This window comes from Caenorhabditis elegans, chromosome X (genome assembly GCF_000002985.6).
Source record: "Caenorhabditis elegans chromosome X".
NCBI classification, from domain to species: domain Eukaryota; kingdom Metazoa; phylum Nematoda; class Chromadorea; order Rhabditida; family Rhabditidae; genus Caenorhabditis; species Caenorhabditis elegans.
Window position 1 is genome coordinate 10,341,490 of NC_003284.9, and position 19,373 is coordinate 10,360,862.

The 19,373-nt window shown below is 33.6% G+C and overlaps 2 protein-coding genes and 1 non-coding gene across 3 annotated transcripts; 1 reads left to right on the forward strand and 2 right to left on the reverse strand.

The window, feature by feature from the left end:
• Positions 1-242: 242 nt before the first annotated feature.
• On the reverse strand, positions 243-2,591 carry R07E3.7 (uncharacterized protein). Its single transcript, NM_077336.8, has 5 exons — positions 2,429-2,591; positions 2,275-2,379; positions 1,578-1,675; positions 1,435-1,534; positions 243-930 (listed from the first exon to the last, which is right to left on the reverse strand). Exons 1-5 carry the CDS (start codon positions 2,583-2,585, stop codon positions 782-784), a joined length of 609 nt encoding a protein of 202 aa, NP_509737.2. The 5' UTR covers positions 2,586-2,591; the 3' UTR covers positions 243-781.
• Positions 2,592-3,668: 1,077 nt separating this feature from the next.
• On the reverse strand, positions 3,669-3,689 carry 21ur-12224. Its single transcript, NR_071963.1, has one exon.
• Positions 3,690-16,893: 13,204 nt separating this feature from the next.
• Positions 16,894-19,061, forward strand: efhc-1 (DM10 domain-containing protein). Its single transcript, NM_077337.5, has 10 exons — positions 16,894-17,195; positions 17,426-17,612; positions 17,661-17,804; positions 17,850-17,963; positions 18,007-18,104; positions 18,148-18,257; positions 18,304-18,464; positions 18,555-18,626; positions 18,676-18,821; positions 18,866-19,061. Exons 1-10 carry the CDS (start codon positions 17,005-17,007, stop codon positions 18,984-18,986), a joined length of 1,344 nt encoding a protein of 447 aa, NP_509738.2. The 5' UTR covers positions 16,894-17,004; the 3' UTR covers positions 18,987-19,061.
• Positions 19,062-19,373: the final 312 nt, after the last annotated feature.

Consider the following 19,373-nt stretch of genomic DNA (forward strand, 5'->3'; position numbering starts at 1 on the left):
CTTTGAACCACTAAAATGTCGTAATATGACAATTTCGAACGTAATTAAAACATAAAACATTTTTTTGATTCAACACTTTCCGAAAGTAGGTCAAAATTGAGTTTATCCGCTTTTTTGGCTCGAAAATTTTTTATTGTGATATGTGGTCATTTCAGTATCATAGAATTGGTCTGTAACTAAAGTTTCATTCTTCAGAAAGGAATTGAATATGTAATTTCCAGAAAACCCTCCAGAGATAAAACAATATTGTATAAATCATTCATTTTTATTATGTTCAAATTTAAACTGAATATCCAAAATTAAAGAAATACACCAAAATAAATATGGGAGACAAAACATGAAACGGGTGAATAAACACGTAAGATTGGGTAGTGCACTTCGTGCGGAATTCGATTCAAATTAAAAGGTCATTGATACAGATAATTGATGCAATTGAAGTTGCATTTAAACAAAACGAAAGTTACAAAAATCTTGCAAATAGAACTTGCAAATGTTTGAATTTTGATGCTCAAAACCCGGAATGAATGAACTAAAGTATTTTTGGGTGTTTTATTTAGAATTTTGGAGAGCGGGTTAAGTGCATTTTAAAGTTAAAGGATAATCTAAAGCTAAACAGTCAGCAAAAAAAGGAGTCACGCGGAACATATGTATAATGAATACTTAGTCATCAAATTTCAGCGGGACGGAGAATGCGTATGAGGAGAGAAATCGATAACCCGATGTTATGAGTTTTGGAGAAATTGAGAGTCATGATGATGACAGTTTTCTCATTGAATAAAAATTAGTTTGCAAATATAGGTCTAGTATTCTGATTGAAAGATGGATGTTCTTCTTCGGCGAATACTTGTTGGACCGCTGCTCGTTTGTCGTTAGGCTTTTGTGTCTTTTTGTCGTCGTTCGTTTTGCTCTCTTTGGTTTTTGCATGTGATTCTGAAACTATGAAAAATTGTATTCAAACGTATGAATAAACATATGTATGTATAAACTAGTTGACTTCCGTTGTTAATCACAAGTATGGCGCAACTGCAGTTTTGAAAAAGCAACAAGTATGCATTTTAACACCGTAGTACTCCCAAAACTGTGATTAGCACATATAGAGAGACACTTTTTAAATAAGTGAATAGCTCAATGTTGACCTGGATTTTTGTCGGCTGCGCGGTCAACACGAACGTAAAACAAAAAAGTAATTTGCTAATGATTAGAAAGGTTTAATTACGTACTGACTGACGTACACTATTATTTTGCATCTATGAAATTAAAAAAAGCTTAATATTAAAGGCTCAATAAGTATTGCTTATCCAGAGTATGTCTGAGTAACTATATGAATTAAAACTTTAACTTTTCATTTAACTAGTTCATAGTTTTGCGTTGTTACTACATATTGATTAACTTGTCGTCCCATAGAAAAAGTGTCTTGCCACAATAACCGCTCACCATGAATTTCGTTCAGAAAATCAATGCTAGGACGGTCCGGCGTTGTCACTTGTTTCTTCATTGGCACCATATTCTCGATATCATTGAAGTCAAGGTATTCCTTAAAAACTGTTAATTATTATGAAAACGTTTTTGTTTTGCACCTTGTGTCTTGGCAATGGAGAGTTCTCAAAGTCGAAATATGCAGATCTGTGGGAAAAAGCCGTAGAAAATCTTTTCTTGGAGTCAAACATTTGAGATACTGAAACAATCGAAATATTCTTTATTTTAATTCCCTGCGAAGAAATGTAGTGCGATGGTTTGAACGATGCTTATTGATTTTGACAAAGATGGCAGTGAAAATATCTGCAGTCTAGTAAATTTGGCAAACCAATTCAATTGATACGATTGGTACCGCTTGGCAGATTTTTGATTGGCTCGTACGGGTGAACAACTATTAGATGATGCAAGACTAATAGAAAAGATTACGAGAAGCTATAACTATTTAGGCACTTGTGTAGTAGCGATACTTCGAAGTGTTTTCAATGACCCTCCATTATTTTTTAACATGTTAAATAAAATTCACTTTTTGGAAGATATAAACTATTTCAAATACAGCAACTACCCTTTTATTGGTACTGATGGCTTTTGTTCCCCAAAAAGTTTTCTATCCACACGTTATGTTCTTTCAATTCAAAAATCTTTGGAAACTTTGGAAACAAACGAAATCCATAATTACCTTTTTTAACTGGGTCCCTTAAAACATAAAGTTTTCGAAAGCAGTAAACAAAACATCCAAATCTTATTTGGTTTTGCAGGAAATGTAACTTTTATCTACTTTTGTCATTATAAAATACTTACATTTTCTCGTTGTCAATGTATCTGCAATACTGGTACCTCGTGTCTCTGGACTAGCGGTGTTTATGGTGTAAATGGGATTTGGAATCTTTGGCCTTATTCCAATTGCTGAAAACAAAATTGTATTTCAACTCTCACTGAAATTTCAGAAACTTACTGCTCTCCGCTCTAGTCGGAAGTCTTCTATTTGGTTCGGCAGGGGATGGAGGTTGCTTTTTGTCTTTTGATCGTATACAGAAAAATAGGATGAGAATCAACAGAACGGCCAGAATGCCGGCGATGACCGCCAACATAACGACGACCCACGTCGGCATTCGAATCTGGAAAGGAAATAAAAATTATTCTCGAAAAAAGGCGGGGCGTTAAACTTGAAACAACTGATGTTACAATCAGGAAGTAAAATAAAACAGCAGGTTTTAGTTTTGATATGAAAGATACTAGAAAATCTGAGAAGAAGTGTCATAAATACATTTTTCGTGTAATGTCAATAAACTCTGTGAATTGAACGAATATAAGAAAAAGAAGAGAAACAAAAAGATACATTTCAAATATTATACGTTCAGTTGACCATCTGTCAAGAAAAATGAATACATCTGTCGTTGTTAGCCAGTACAGCACCACAAGTGCAAATTTAGTCATTATTTGGCCAATGGACCGATGTGAATTGAAGACGAATCCAGCAATGGAGGGAAACAAAATTGACAAAAAAAACAATTTAAAATTGAAACAAAAGGAAAACATGTTATCCGGGTAAGTGGATCATGGTGTTGTTTGATTTAGTATATATGGTCAGGGTCAGATGACGAGATTTTTGAATTTTTGAGTGACAGTCGGAAAAACTGATATTAGAAAAAATTGAAAATTGAAATATTGTTCTGATGTTGCCAAAACCTGAAATTTAGACGAATTAACAACTTGAAATTCTAGATATTTTAAAATACATATGTTCTGAACAAAGTAAATAGTTAAAAAAAAAGAATATTTGTGAAGTCTTCAATGTGACAGTGAACACCTCTGAGTGGAAAATGATGTTTTAAAACTAATTATGGTGTAAAAATTGAAAAAAGGCTTTAATTTTAAATCTTCATATCTAAATTTACCTTATTTTCTTTTTATGCCAGAGCTACTATACAGTACTCGTTTCTAATTTTTTAATGAGTTTCTATTTATTTTTCAGCTGGACTATAAATTTGCTTAAAACCAAGGCGTTTAGACAGAAAAAAACTTTGAATAATTATATTAATTGGGATCAAAGGTCCGAATCCTAATGTTTAACATGATTCGATAGATCTAGTAATTGAAAAAAAATTACAGAATCACTGTTTTTAGTTCTACCTCATAGTCAGCAATGCTTTTTTTTTGAATAAGTGTGACAAGGGGTACAATATTTCCAAAAAATATCCTAGTGCATGTTACCATCATTTTTCACCTTACATAACTTTTTAATGTCTAACTAGAAATGGTAAATATACAATATTATCAAAATCACATTTTAATAATATCTTTAAAAGATTGCGTTTAAATCGTAAGTCATATGCATACATCGGTTAATATTTTTCATCGATATCGAATGTCTATATCTTGTTCACTACAAGAATAATGAACGTTAAACTATAGATAACAAAACAAATTTTGTTCGGAGACGCTTTGTTTTTTCTATCTTATCATATAAATTTGCAGTTGCCCACATTAGGTGACAAAAGGAGAAAAGTAAGGACTGGTAATAAGATGAACATAGACAATAACAACACTACCAGTAAACGAATGAATGATATACAAAGTGTGTTTGGTGGAAGAAAACAGTGTATGTCATAAATAAAACTCTCGATTGCTTAAATCATTATCACGAAAATGGAAAGGGGCGATAAAATTTTCGTTTTCGCCATTCTTGAACCCCAAGTATCGAATAAATCATGGATTTCAAAAAGAAAAGACCGACGACGACTAATGAAGTAAGCAGAACATCCCTCACGGTTTTCTGCTGTGCAAAGAGGAATAGAGAATTGTAATTTTTGCTGTGGAGGAGAAAGTGATCCTAGGAGCGGATAGACTACTAACTTGTCAATCAATCAAATGAACTTCGGATTCAAGTTCAACTAGCGACTGGTAATTATATACTAAAATCGAATCGCATCAGTTGCAATTACGTTTCCTACTTCCATCCATTGAGATACGACGAGGGAAAAGGGTGGAAGTATCATATGAAGAAAAGAGAAAATGTCAGAGGCGGTAAGAGATGATTCCAGAAGACGAGTAATTGCAAAGTTGAAATGAATGGCATCTGATGAAAAGGACAAAGTTGACAGATTTTACTGTGAATAAACATGAAATGATATAATACCAAACATTGAAGCTTTGAAAGCTCCAGCTGCGTCAAAGAGCAAGTGAAAACCGTCATTTCTCGGTGAGCCGTCATTTTCCGGAACAGGGAAATTGTTTCGTTTATGATAAGAAGTCGAATTAATCGCGCGGCGGTGTGATGTGTGCGCACGGCCTCTTCCTTGGCCGCGTTTGGCACCTACTCCGGCCGCCAGCCGGAAATTACAATGATCTTTATTGCGCCCGAAAACCGATCGGGCGGGCAGATTGTGGTGGCTCCTGATCAAAAATGAATAGAAAACAAAACAATCAAAACATTGGATGTGCTCATGGCTCATAGGAAAAAAGATCAGAGAATCAGGAGCCCAATTCTCCCAAGTCAAGAGAGGATATTATTTTGTCAAGCAGCGTCAAGCCGAATGTGAGACACTTATCACCTACCGAAAAGCTCGATTGTTTACGAAAGGTTTGTGGGCAATGGATAGTAGGCGGTGGACCAAGGGCCGTCCGCAGTAAATAAAATAATCTTCGTGTGCGGTCAAAGTTAGTCAATTGGTCAGGGAAACAAATATATAATAAATTGCGATTTATGCAAGAAAGTTTCTAAAGAGGTTTTGCATTTTGCATGTGAATTCTAGAATTATACTTAGGCATATTGAACTATTAACTACAAAAAAATCCAATAATTTTAAAAACTCTAAAATAAATAGAAATTTCGCCAATAAAAATATAAAAAAAAACATTTAGCAGTGCTAAGAAAAATCTAGTTACGTTTAACTCGACAATGTACAAAAAAAATAAAAAAAGTTAATTTGCCGAAATTCAAACACTGTTCTCAGTTCTTTCAAATGAAATTACCTACTAGAATTGGCGATTCATCGCAATTCTTTTGTCCCGAATTTCCGAGACCACAACGTTTAACTATAAAAGTGCCGTTCTCTTGTTTCAAGAGGAAACGAATCGGTTTCGTCATGTTGACCAACACATAATAAACGTTTATGGTATGTTCGTTTTGTTCGAATCTCTCTATCAGAGAGAAATTTTCAGAAAATAGAAATTTTACCAAATAAAAATTTGAAGCTATTTTGAGTACAACCGCATAAATGAAGAAGTTGAGGGGATTGATGACAAAATGCCGATTGGCATTAGGGAGCGCAAACCGATGCGTTTGAAGACGGAATAGCTAGGAAAAAAGTGCCTGTTGGTAGGAATGGGGTGATCGCATAATAGTGAAGCTTGAAATGATTGGTTGGCGGAGGTCGGCAGGGTGTAAAATCATTTGAATAATGGCGTCATTGAGTACGGCGGTTTGGTTCATCGAATTCTCGACAGAAGCGCAAAGAGGCTAGTTTACGGAATGATACAACTACTCTGACAACAGTGATAGAAAATTTGAAATTCCGCTACATTTTTATAAAGTATCAGCGTCGATTGTTCGCGTGAGTCACTACTGTTAAACTAGAAACGACCAGTTGTTTATGTTTGTTTTGTGATCAGATACTTGAGAAAAAGAGGTTGAGGTTATTTCTGCAGTTAAATAACGTACTGCCACACCATGAAAATTGCATAATACAGGTAAATAACAGAAAGTTCAAAACAGTTAATTTCCTATTCCAAAAATTACTGACCTCGCTTAGAATTATTTGTTATAGTATTTACATTGCAAAGTTTGCTCACAATTTCATGAATTACAACTAAATGTGTCTTTATTGAGGTGTAATATTCAATTCAAAAAATGCCCAATGCAATGGTGTTTGAAAATTCGGAAAAGAAACAATAATGCATACTTTTTAAAGCACATAATTGTTATGACATATAAACTGAAATTGTAGGAATGAAAAGAAACAATTCGAGATTCATATAAATTTTTAAATGAATAAATTTTAAACATTCGCATTACATCTGGCAAGATTCTATTGACTAGGATTAATTTCGTAAGTAAAACTTTATTAGCATTACATAACATACTTGCACAAACATATAGAATCCGGAAGTATTATTCTAATGAAATCCAATAAAAAAGGAAGGTAATCTTAAAAGTCACTAGTACTGTTTGGTTCCAATGTAGGAAACAGAAATTCTCGTTCTAGACGAAACAAGCAGCAATGATGCAAAGCGAATGGGGCATCATTATCCTTCCGGGAAAGTTTCAAATCTATTGCAGCATTTGTGTTTTATTTGCGTTCTAATTTCCTGAGGATTACATCAAATTTGTTTGCATTTTCTTTAAACCCTCACTGAACTAGTTCAATCTTTCAAAAATATCTAAATATGTAAATACTGCTTCTTGGAAAGAGAACAGGATCAGAAACAGGGTCAGATGCTGTGGCAATGGAAGACAAACCAAAACGAAAAGAAAACAATATAAAGAACATTGCCGTGCTGATGAAGATTGGTTATGATAATGCATAGTAATGAATAGTGATTGGCAGGAAGAGTGATATCTTTCGTTCCAAGTAGTATGTTCTCTACTGCGCGGTGTACACTTTTTCTTATCGATACAAGTACGTTTTGGCCTCACGGGTGTGAGAATATACATTCTCTGTCACTGCCCGACGTTTCAAGGAACATAACACATCTGACTGAGGCAGCGAGAGAGGTGTTAAAGGCAGGCGGCGAATAAAGAATAACATTATGCAAACGACCGATAATTTAGCCGCCCACGGAGTTGTTGTAGATGGTGGTGGTGGGAAACAAGCAGGAAGAATTGAGATTAACGGAAATCAGATTGAAGGGTTTCGAACTTTCAATTTGATTGTAGGTAATTCAAAAAGCAAAGTGTAGCAAAAAAGTTCACCGCATTTCCTCTATTACTAATTACCTTAAGGCGCCTCTAGTAGGCTTGCATCTCTATTAGTATTGCATCAACATTATCTCTTCAAAAAGTAATTTCGCATAACTTCACTTTTGTCTGATTTTTTGAGAGTTCACAATTTGCATTCTGAAATCGTTTTGCACATCAGGAAAACTCTCAAAGAATTGGTAGAACAAGTAAAAATTGGTAAAATATAAATACAACTCGGACAATTTTTGCGTAGTAGACTTAAAATGTGTTATTTTGGTCCGATTTTTGTTTTATTTTTATTTATTTATTTATTTAACATAACTAATGCAATTTACAACTGTACAATTGAATTTTGAGTGTTAAATAAAACGGTAAAACGAGACTAACCCAGAAAGAGTACGTCTCGAGTTTGGGACGGGAAAGGAGAAAGAGGGTAATGTGGTAGAAGAGATCAATTAGAAGTCAAAGAGAACCAGCGGATAAAAGTTAATACCGGGGAATATTGAGATCGAGAAAGTTTGAAAACTGATAGGGGAGAGAAATACCGGTATATTTTTGACAAGATTGTTCCAAATAGGAATGGATTTTGTTGTTGAAAGTTATAAAATTGCGTCATTACTTAATGGCAAACATTATTAAAAAAGTGCTCGAAAATTAGTATGGCAGCCTCTATTAGTTTTGCACTCTCTAATAGTATTGCATCTAAATAGGTACCCGAAAATTAATATTGAGTTCCTTCATAATAGAGGAAATACGAAAATTGAATACAATTATAAAAAATGTGGCAAAATTAAAACAGTAAAATAAGGTAAGTTAATAATAAGCATACACGTTAAATCTATGACAGCCTTTTTGAATGCATGAAACTAAAAAAAACCTGCTACTTTATGTTTATCACTCATAATAATTATGAACTTTTGTTGCTGTATTTTCTCTTTTTGTACTGCACTTCACTGTTCGACTTTGAAAAATTGTTTCTCGGTCGATTTTAAAAATAATTTATCACAATACTATATTATTTTAGTTAAAATTTTTTATTACAACTAAAGACCACCGGAATATGTTCAGCTAAAGTTAAGCAGTGGTGCGCAATCAGTTGAAGATACTCAAAAAAAAACTTCCGGTACAATAGTTTATTTCAAATTTTTAAGACAGTATAGACTGACAAAGGTGAGAAACCTATGAAAATTTGGAAAACTATTAATATTAACAATACAATGCATTAGGCGCAAAAGAAGCTTTTGTTATCAAAACGTATGATGTTGCCCAATAATCAAGTTCGCATAAAATAAACGAGGTATCTCCAACCCTCCCTTCTTAGTTCTGCCTCCTTCACGTGTTGATTTATTACCTATTTTTGGCTAAAGATGCAAACCTTCAGGTACGGTACATAGGAGTAGAAACCCTATAACACCTGTCCGTCAGTTCAGACCAACAATCAGACAAAGGGAGTAATACTGATCTAGGCGCGTATGGGCTGTTGACTGGTGGCAAAAACGGTCATCGATCATAATTGACTGATGCGATACTTCCTAGTTGCTTTACACGACAGTTGCTTTACAAACATTTCATAAGTGAGACCTAAATTGAAAAAAGAAAATAGAAGAAATGTACAAATGATAAAGACTACAAAAAATGGGAAATTAGGGAGTGTGGAAAATATACTGTAGAAATAATGCACTTTATCTGATCTCATGGAAGAGCGTGACATTTGTAAGTATGTGAGAATTGAAATTTTTGATTTTTAGAGTGAAAAAAACGTGTTTTTTCACTTCAACCTTGATAAACTGTAAGTATTATATGACATTTTTCCGAAAATATATTTTCACATTTCAGTACGATCATTGAAAAATGGATTATATGAAATAAACATCATTGAGTTGGAATGCGTGTAACAGGCGTGAAAAGGTTTTTAAAACGATTAGTCACTGGTCTGGTTGAAAAAGGACATGGCGGAAAGTAGATGTTTATCGTATTCACAGAAAAGTTGAACAGAGATTCAAGCGTAGTGGTCATATGTATACTATATTGCCAATTTTCAGATATCAATAAGTTTTTGTTTGGGAAACAGTTTGACTACAAAATGTTCAAACACAATGGGCAAAGGAAATAAGTGATATCATCAGGTAAGATCATAGCAAACGTGATGAATGTCTGTGGTCTGGTTTTACCTTACTTAATTTTAATTCAAGACATACAAACTTTAGTTTGAACATCAATTTCCCTGGAATACTAACTTATGAATAATTTGTTGAATTTGACTTACAGTAGTTACTGAATTTAAAAAAAAACTTTAGTATTTAAAAAATTGTTTAAAAAATGGAGCAGTAGGAGAAGGTTTGTATTTGTGTGCTGTTCGTTGTTCCAATTACTAACCATGTAACAGTGATCGATTCAAAAGTGGTGAAAAGGAAAAATAAAATTTGTTTTGTGAATTCCATTTCAACAAAAAAAAACGAAAATCTACTAAATCATCGTTTTTATGAATCTTTTCCCTCAAATTACGCATAGCATTCACCAATCGAACCGTAAATGATTAGCAGAGGATGAAAGAGGGATTTAAGAAAAAGGGAAGAGAAGCCGACGAACAAGAGATGAACGTCGTCACTCATTGGAAAGAAACCTGACTGATTCCCGTGATGCTTTAGACATAACGTTACGAACTTGGCAGAACCGAAAGCAACAAAAAACCAAACAGAAACAGAGTGTTAGAAGACGACGAGTAGCAGGCAAAAGGATGGGTGTCCAGGATTACACACTTTGCTAGTGACACGGAACTTCTTCTGCAGCTGGACACAGCAGTGCCATCTGAGAAAGTATAAAGAGCAATGTGTCTTTCGTGTACGGAAAAGTGCGCAAGCCAATATATAGTCATGAATGTGGGGAAGTGAAAATATTAGTTCGTGTACTTAGTTGGTTTAGAAAAAAGTTTACTTTTGCCGGTATTGCCACGTAAGAAATGTTTGAATTCGACTTCACAATATTTTTTCTGATGAAGCAATATTTCAAATTTAAAGATTTCCTAATAAATATTCACGATAGTGTGACATAAATTGTGACTGCACTTCAAAATGAAAAAGTTTATGAAATTATTGTTCACTACAACCATCATATGAAATTGATTACTGAAACAAACTTTTTAAATGTTGAATATGACCTATTTATTTTAAACTATTTTTTGGCGTAACAAGGTCAAGAGAATGCAAAGCAGAATTGATTTCAATCAACTGGAATTTTCGAGAAATATTGCTCATAATGAGACTCATATAAATATGAAGTGACTCACGAGAAACGTTTGGCACTGAACACTTTCGCACAAAGTAGTTTGCAATGTTTGCGGATAAGTGAGAGTTAAAGTATAAGTTAGACAAAAAATGTATGTGGAGAAAAAATAGCCATGTGGTAAAAAGTAAGCATTGAACTTTTTGACAGATACGGTTGTGTGTTTTCTTTAGTTAAAATTTTTTTATTAAATATTCAATACATCACAAAAGTGTTCAGACACAGTTTATGGATTTGTGAAAGGGGATGGAGTGCGCAAATTGAAGGTTTTTTCTAAAACAACGATAGAAAGACAAACTAATCACAGTCACTTTAAATTTGGTTTCAACTATTAGTTGGCCTTGAATTTACATAAACTGATATATTTCAGAATTTTCGCCAAATAGAATTCACGAGTAAGAAGAGAATTGAGTGGAATCATAAAATTTCAAGAGAAAAATATAAACAATTGTTTATTAAAATATATTAGACTATTTAGTGTGCTCCTTCACACCACACAAAGATTTTTAAGACCCAGGAGGTCAGGAGGAATTAGAGTAAACACACACCAACAAAAAAAAATCGCTTAGCGTCAAAACTACAAACAATGCCCTTTGGTCATTCTCAGGGGCGAAGCAACATGGGTTTCCTCTAATTTTCGCACAGGCGTTTCTACAAAAGAACAGACAAATCTGTGGGGTTTGGTTATCCGACGTGCAAATATTAGGCATGGTCAGCAAAGCCACAAGGGCACAAGACAAGGCGCAAAAAACGCAGCCTCCTCCCAAGTCAAAACAATGGAGAATGAAACACAGATGACGAGCTCCAAGGGAAGCTCGAAACTACAAGGCTTGAATGGTGTGAATGAAAATGGGAAAAAAGTGAGGAACAGGAAGCAGAACAACTATGGAGATATTCGGCGTCATAGTATTAAAGCGCACATCTATAGAAAACAAAAAATACAACAATAAAATCAACATGAAGTTGAGAAATTGGATTTGAAATGGGATAGAAAACGATTTAGAGACATGGAAAATAGAGAATAATCCGTATGTTCTTTTTCCGTATATCTATCATTTCACTAGTTTAATGATTGACCCCTGGCCTCCCGGCAGACGAGGAAAAAGAAAAATGCGTGTTTATTATGTCAGTGTCCTTTTTTCTAATCACCGTCTTTTGAAAAAGCGATTTTGCGCACGCGATGGCGATAAAAAGAGTGATAACTATTGGATTGAAAATAAAAACGAGTAGTTTTGTTGTAGAAATATACTACTTGTTAGCAGGACAATAATGTTAGGTAAGTATAATTATTAGTAGGGACTCTTTGTCAGTTTAAGTATATTTTAGTCAATTGGTTTGGAATTGTTAAAGTGCTGAAAAAACATTTGATTATAGAAGACTAATATTAGGTGTCGGATACCTAGTGATAAAACTCGTGAAGTTGGAGAAACTAACAATTCAATATTTATGTTAAATTCAAAATTTTAATGAAGAGTATTCAATTTATTTCATTTTGTAATGTGAAAACCAGTCCCCAAAAATATTGCAGCTTAAAATAACAATAAACTAACTGTCTTCAATGTCATATATTAGATGATTGTGAGCCACAATAACTAATATGCAGAATATATAATTTTGTACATCATAACTTAAAAAAAGAAATAAATGCACATGTAGAGACTTTTGAAAGAATCCTGAGAATTTTAAATGACAAAAGATCGGGTAAGAAAAATAGCATTTGAAAAACTCTAATTTTCAACAAATACATACATCTTGTGGAATGGTAACTTGTATTCTATGACATACAAACCGTTGTTTTTGATCGAACCTTCAAGTTTTTCTCAAAAAATTCTTTCTTGTTCTATATTTATTTACAGCTGCCTGCCAATGCACATCCCTGCGCAATAGTCGCACCACCAAATTCATGCACTACTAGACCGCTTATTGCAAATGTGAAGGGGGATAGTAAATGTGAAGAGTTAAAAAGGCAATGAAAACAAGACGAATTACAGTTATTACAGTTAAGATAAGAATTTAAAAGAATTAAAAAAAAATCAACTCAAAGAATGCAACAATGTGCGAAGCATACTTTAATCCATTCAAAATAAAAAGTAGAATAAGAGGCAATTTGTATTTTCTTTTTCTTCCTGTTCTTATTCTTCCTTTTTCATCTTGACCACTGGTAATTGTATATATATGCCACCGACAAATCCATTTGCAAGCGCACACCGTACTGTCAGGTTGTAGTTGGCACTTAGGTTCAGAATTGAAAAAAAATCCAAAGTTGAAAGTGAGAAGTGAAAAGTGAAATGATGGCAGGTTGCCATTGCTTTCCTCGGAAACTTTGACAACTTCCACGATGAACAGATTAGAGAAACCCAGCAACGGATATTGCATAACAGACTGCGACGTCTCGTTAATCGAAACAGTTTTCTCATGTATAAGAACTGTAGGAGCGATTAACGGTGAAAAGAGGGGGATATGGTGAAGCGGAAAGTGTTTCCTCTAATATTCTTTTCATTTCTAGCGTTTCTTATTTTCTTCATGAATTTATTTTATTCTTGGTCAAGTAGGAAGAGAGGGTCACTTAGAAAAGAATAAATCAACCACTTTTGGAAGTTTTTTGAAAAAAAAGTGAAAACAATGAAGGATGGTCAGCCAAAGTCAATGAGTTCAGAACACGGATTAAGAAAAAGACTTCAATTGAAAAAGAAACATTTGAAGCGAAACGGAAGTTGTAATCCAGACATCAGTTTTTGAAGAAACTACACAGAAATGAGAGAATGTGGAGTTTTCATAAATAAAAAATTTACAAAATAATATTTGTCAGTATTCAACAGATTTTGGAGAAGCTATTGTTGAATGAAAGAGGAAATTTTGTTCAGTTACAGAGAGTTAGGTTAACATTGAACAATGAGTTGCACTGGTTTCAAAGTTTTAAAGATTTTACAAAGAGTATAGTACACTTTAAGAAAACAACGTTTTTTAAACCTATATTATTAAAGTGAATTAAAAAATTAAAAGCACTGTGAAAACTCATATAAAGATTTCTTCCAGTTAAAATAGCCGGTTTTTGTGTATTTTAAATTTACACTTTCATCAAACGCGATATAAATTTGCATTTTTAGGCTTAGAAATGACAATTCCCAAATATTGCAAAGCCAAATATAAACCTCATGGGTTCATTAACGATTTAATTATTCAAAAAAAACCGTGGAGGTGTATTACTACAATTACTAAAAAATTTCTTAAGGCTTATAGAGAGATGTTTCTAAGAAAATAAAAAGTTTCTGCGATTAATCAAATTCTACAGTATGCAGTCCAATTGATTAGACTAAACTTCAGAATTATGATTTTCGCTGTGTTGGCAAAAAGTACAAAATCAGATCGGAAATTTAAACCAATTTTTTTTGTTTAATAATGTCCATTTTGCTTCAACTTTAATGTGTTTGATATTTATTGGATTTTTTGAAATAACAGAAATATAATTGTTTTGTCGCTGTAATTAAAAATTCCAGTTTTTCTTTAAAATTTCTTGAAAAAATAATAAAATATTCTTACCAAATGGTTGAGAGCGAAGAAAGTCGGCATTGTTCGTTTTCGTCAGCTTTTCGGTGTTCCTGTCGAAAAGTAATGAACGGAAATGACAATAAAATAAAGGAGATATCTATGTTCAGGATCGACGCCACAGATAATCTTCTCTCGTTCGAGAAAACCAGGATATACAGTTTTGGAAATGTCCACATTTGCAGGTGGCGACAACGATATCCATTCTTGCCCAGCGGCCAAGCAGCTGGGTCAACAACAAAACAATCGCGCATTGAAATCTTTTGCTTATCGAAGAATAATAATGACCGTTTTTCGACTGCTCTTCACACTGTTTTCCGGGAAATGTCTATATTATGTGTGTGCCTAAATAAGCGGAATAAATGGTAGATCCAGCATGGCATTCGCTTTGTTTCCGCAAAAGAGCCAACAAAAAACTGAATGACTAATGGCTTGTTGAAACACATTTTTTAGCTTCTGGATTGACTATTAGCGAATTCATTGAATTGCGTTTTATTAGGTCAAGAAATAAGTTTTGTCGTTTTTTCTCAATTTAAATTTTTTCTCAATTATTTTTTTGTAGTTATATAGAAGATTGTTAGCAATGACAAAAGCCTATCAATATCATTCATATCAGGCACTTTCAAGAATATTTCCAGCTCAAAACTGTGACAACGAAAACAAAAACTTTTTCGATTTATTTGTTTTCTTTGTGAAACCAAACAGTTTACATGCCCTGAAGTATTAGACAGTAAGTTAATTACAATCGTGCGATAACAGCTCCAGGTGCCCTCTTTTGATAGTGCTAGATATGCTTAAAGTGCCAAAACTGCTTGTAAAAATGACTTTTTTAACTTTGAGCGTCTCTAACTTGAAGCACGTGAAAGATACAAAAAAGTAATTAATTACAACATTAACAAACGCATCATCATTAGCTACATTTTATCAGTTGATCACTTTTTTGTATATTCACTGGTTGCTGAGCTACGATGAGTTTTAGTGGAGCTGGTCCATTTTTTCAAGACCTCTTTCATTCACTTTATGACCCGTAACTCCAAAACCAGTTGACCGGTCGAAAAATGTTCAACTAACCAAACATTTATCTGTTTATTATAAACATGTAATCGTTTGTACATTTTGTATATTACTTATGTTTGCAAATTTAAAAGCCATAAAAAAACTGGTTGTTTTGAAAAAAATAGGAAAATAGTTCAATATTTGGATTTTTCTCCCCCAAAAAGTAACGTAGATCAGCAAAAACGTATGCAATTTTTTAGTCAGCAGGAGACTTATTGTCAAAAATTTTTCGAAATTTTTTTCTAATTTTCACACATTTGCTAAAATGACTCATATCGTTGTCAGCAAGAGAGACATTAAAAAATTTTAAAATGTGAAATTTTTATAATAAACAGATAAATGTTTTGTTAGTTGAACATTTTTCGATCGGTCAACTGGTTTTGGAGTTACGGGTCATATATTGAAAACAGGTGTTTTGAAAAATTGGACCAGCTCCAATAACACTCATCGTAGCTCAGAAACCAGTGCATATGCAAAAAAGTAATCAACTGATAAAATGTAGCTATTGATATGTATGTTAATGTTGTAATTGATTACTTTTTTGTATCTTCCACGTGCCTCAAGTTCGCGCCGATCAAAGTTAAAAAAGTAATTTTTGCAAGCACTTTTGGCAGTTTGAACATATCTAGCGCTACCAAAAAAGGGCACCTAGAGCTGTTATTGCACGATTGTAATTAACTAACTGTCTACTACTGCAGGGCATGTAAACTTTTTGGTTTCACAAAGAAATGAAAAAAATCGAAAAAAAAATTTTTTTTTCGTTGTCACAGTTTTTAGTTGGAAATACTCTTAAAGGTGCCTGATATGACTGATATTGATAGGCTTGTCATTGCTAACACTCTTCTATATAACTGCAAAAAACCATTCGAGAAAAAATTAAAATTGAGAAAAAACGACCAAACTTATTCCTTGACCTAATATAAACTGATAATAAACTTAATTGTCACAGTAAATTAAATACATAAACTTTCAAACAAAGTTATGTAACACATTGTACAGTAACACAATAAATAAAAATTCCACAGATTTTTCATTACCAAAGATAAGTATTGCTATACTCACATGTACTTTTGTGCTCTACTTTTATCTTTCATTTTGTTTTGCCATTTATTAGATCCTATCTGAAAACTTTTTTTCTAGTACTGGTTACCCAATTTAAATTTTGAAATCAAGGTTTGAATCACATTGAGAGTGAAAAACGACCTGAGAAAACAAGAACAAGGTCATGGACAGATAATCAAACTGAAAAAAAAACGCTCAATTTCAATAGTTTACATTTTTTGCAAGTTTGGTAACTTTCATCACGAATTTGTCGCATTATTTCAGTTTTATATAATTTTCCAATTTCCTAATTTATGCTTTAATGAAAATTACAGAAATGCTTGTTAAACGCCCAATGCCCATTGTTTAAATCTTTTCTCTCTCACGAAAAAAAACTACGTAAAAAACACGTAATACAGTGTCAACATCGTTTTTCTTGATGTTTGTTCACATTTACACTTCACACCTCCATTATTCCATAACACCGTTCTCTACATCAAAAATAACAACAACTTTCTCCATGTCTTTAGATATAGGGAGATTGACAGCAGAGGAAATTCATATCGCCCAGGATGTCGTTATTCACTCTTCACCGCATTTTCGCTTTTGCTACCTTTCCATGTAACCCACGCCCCTACCGCGTCGTTTCCGACGTTTAAACATAACTACGGCAAAAATATTGTAATATATGTTGTATTCCAAAAATGTCGTTTAGAAGTTTTGAAGATTCTGCTCAGGATGTTCCCACCGAAGATATTTTGGAGCACTTTGGAAGCGATCCAACGCCAGTTAGACGACGACAACAGCTGAAATACAAAAATGGAGAGTGTTTTGTGCCTGTTGAAACCATTGTGGACAACTATCCAAAACAAAGAAGTTTCCATCATTATTGCAAGTAAGTAAATCTAATATTTTGCACTAAAAACGTTTCAGAAATTTTTGTAACTCAAGATATATGTACAGACACCACAGTTTTAGGATTACACATTTTTCTCACTCAATGCTGAAAATTTAAAGAATTAAATTTTTAACAGAAACAGAAATTACATCAGTCTTGTTTTTTTTCTTCAATGTTCCAAAAATCACTAGCAAATATTCATTAAACTACATAATGAATAATTTTAGTGCTGGGCCATTACTCCACGAGGCTGAAGCAGCCAATTCCGCCGTTCTCTCCTTTGACGCGTATGCTGAAGAAGACGGATTGGACGAAGAGATCCATAGAATTCGTATTTTCAAAATCAATTATCATCTTAATGATGACACAATCACTGTTAATGAGCCATTTGTTGACAATACGGGATATCTTCATGTGATTTCAACTTTCAGAAACCATACATACGAATTTCATTTCTTGCAGGGAAGAATATTTCGTCGGCAAAAAGTTCCTGCACACAATCGTATTGGAAAGCCATATGTCCATTGGAGTGATCTGAATGTTGGAACTGATATCAATTTGTTTCAAACTATTTATAGAATTACTTCTTGTGATACATTCACGCGGGTTTTTATAACATTATGTAGTTTTTTATTTCGTTCTGTTTTTCAGAGTTTTCTTGAAGAGCACGGAACTAAAGTTAACGAGGATGAAGAATTGCCTGAAGATCCATGGCTAGTGCGAAGGCGTGGAGCCCCACGAACTGCTCCAAAACTTCCCGATCAGGTAATCAGGAATATGCTTGCTACCGACGATTTAAATTTTGTAGAGAGAGTTCATTAATCGACCACCAATGTTGGTTTACCGATGCTGCTGGCTGGATCACATGAATGATTTCCATGGATGCCGGATGAAGCGCATTTTCAAGTAAAGCTCAATTAAATTTCTTCATAAATTCGAATTTTTGCAGAATGTATGTTTATTGTTCTGACCATACAGTTGCGCTTATAGAAGAAACAAAAGAATTCGAGGGTCAGCTATTTTTGAAGAGGATCGCTCTTCCATTTCCAGTACAACCAGGTATTTGGGTTGAAAAGATAGATTTAATTATCTTGTATTGTGCTAGACATGGTAAAACGTGATTATCGCTGGTGGGATATTAGGCCAGGAGTGTGGGTTGATGTTTTTTGTCGACCGATGTTTGTGTTCGAGTGTGCCAACGACGAAACTAAATCTTTTACAAGGCAACAATTTGGAGAGACAGACTTTGCTAACTATAGCAGTCAGGTAATTTGATAACTTTCAAATCTGCAGATGAAAGTTAAAAAAACCATTATAACCAAAAAAAAATATTGGAAACTATGCTTAAACTTTCAGATTTTGGAAGAAGGTCCTCCAACAACGCAATTTTTTAATTCACCATCAATATTGAAGTTTCGTTGCACAATGGTTTAACAATAGTTTTCACACTTTTCAATGAGTTTCTTTTTGATTTTAGGTTGATGCTCCTTCTGTATTGTACGGTCTTCATTTTCTTCTCTATTATGATGTTAATCGCCGAATAGTAAACATAAACGAGGAAGGCAGGAAGACGTGGACAGATGGAAGGGTTTTTCTGAAAGACGTTGATGCTTCAACTTTTAGGTAAATGTTTAAATTTCTAATCATACTCATCAACTTTTTTATAGCGAAAATCAATTTGCACCAGGAAGAATTTTGCAATTTTTCAAATGGCGATTTAATTTGGTACAGTCTAGTGGAGAGACGGGCAAATATCTTCGCTGGAAACAAACGCCAATTCATAAATAGCTTTTACAATAATTTTTTCGCTACTAACTCAATATTCTTCTTTTAAACTGTTAGATTTGAGTAAACATGTTTTCCAATATCAGCAATTTATTGAATAATTTCAATGAGATTGCAAATAAGTCAGCGTATTAATATATTGATTAAAATTATTATCGTAAAGAAACATAAAGACAAAATCATTTGATCACCCTATGGAACGTTTTGATCACCCTATGGAACGTACAAACGCCCTCAGCTACGTTTCTGTTTGCCAGTAAACTCTAAACTTGTGAGCTAAATCTCGAGCATAATTGCGGTATTCCTTGAAAGAACCAAGCTTATTGTCTACTCAATTTCTTCCATGCAAAGCTTTCCGAGCATCTTGCAAAGTTTTTTAGTGGCCATCTT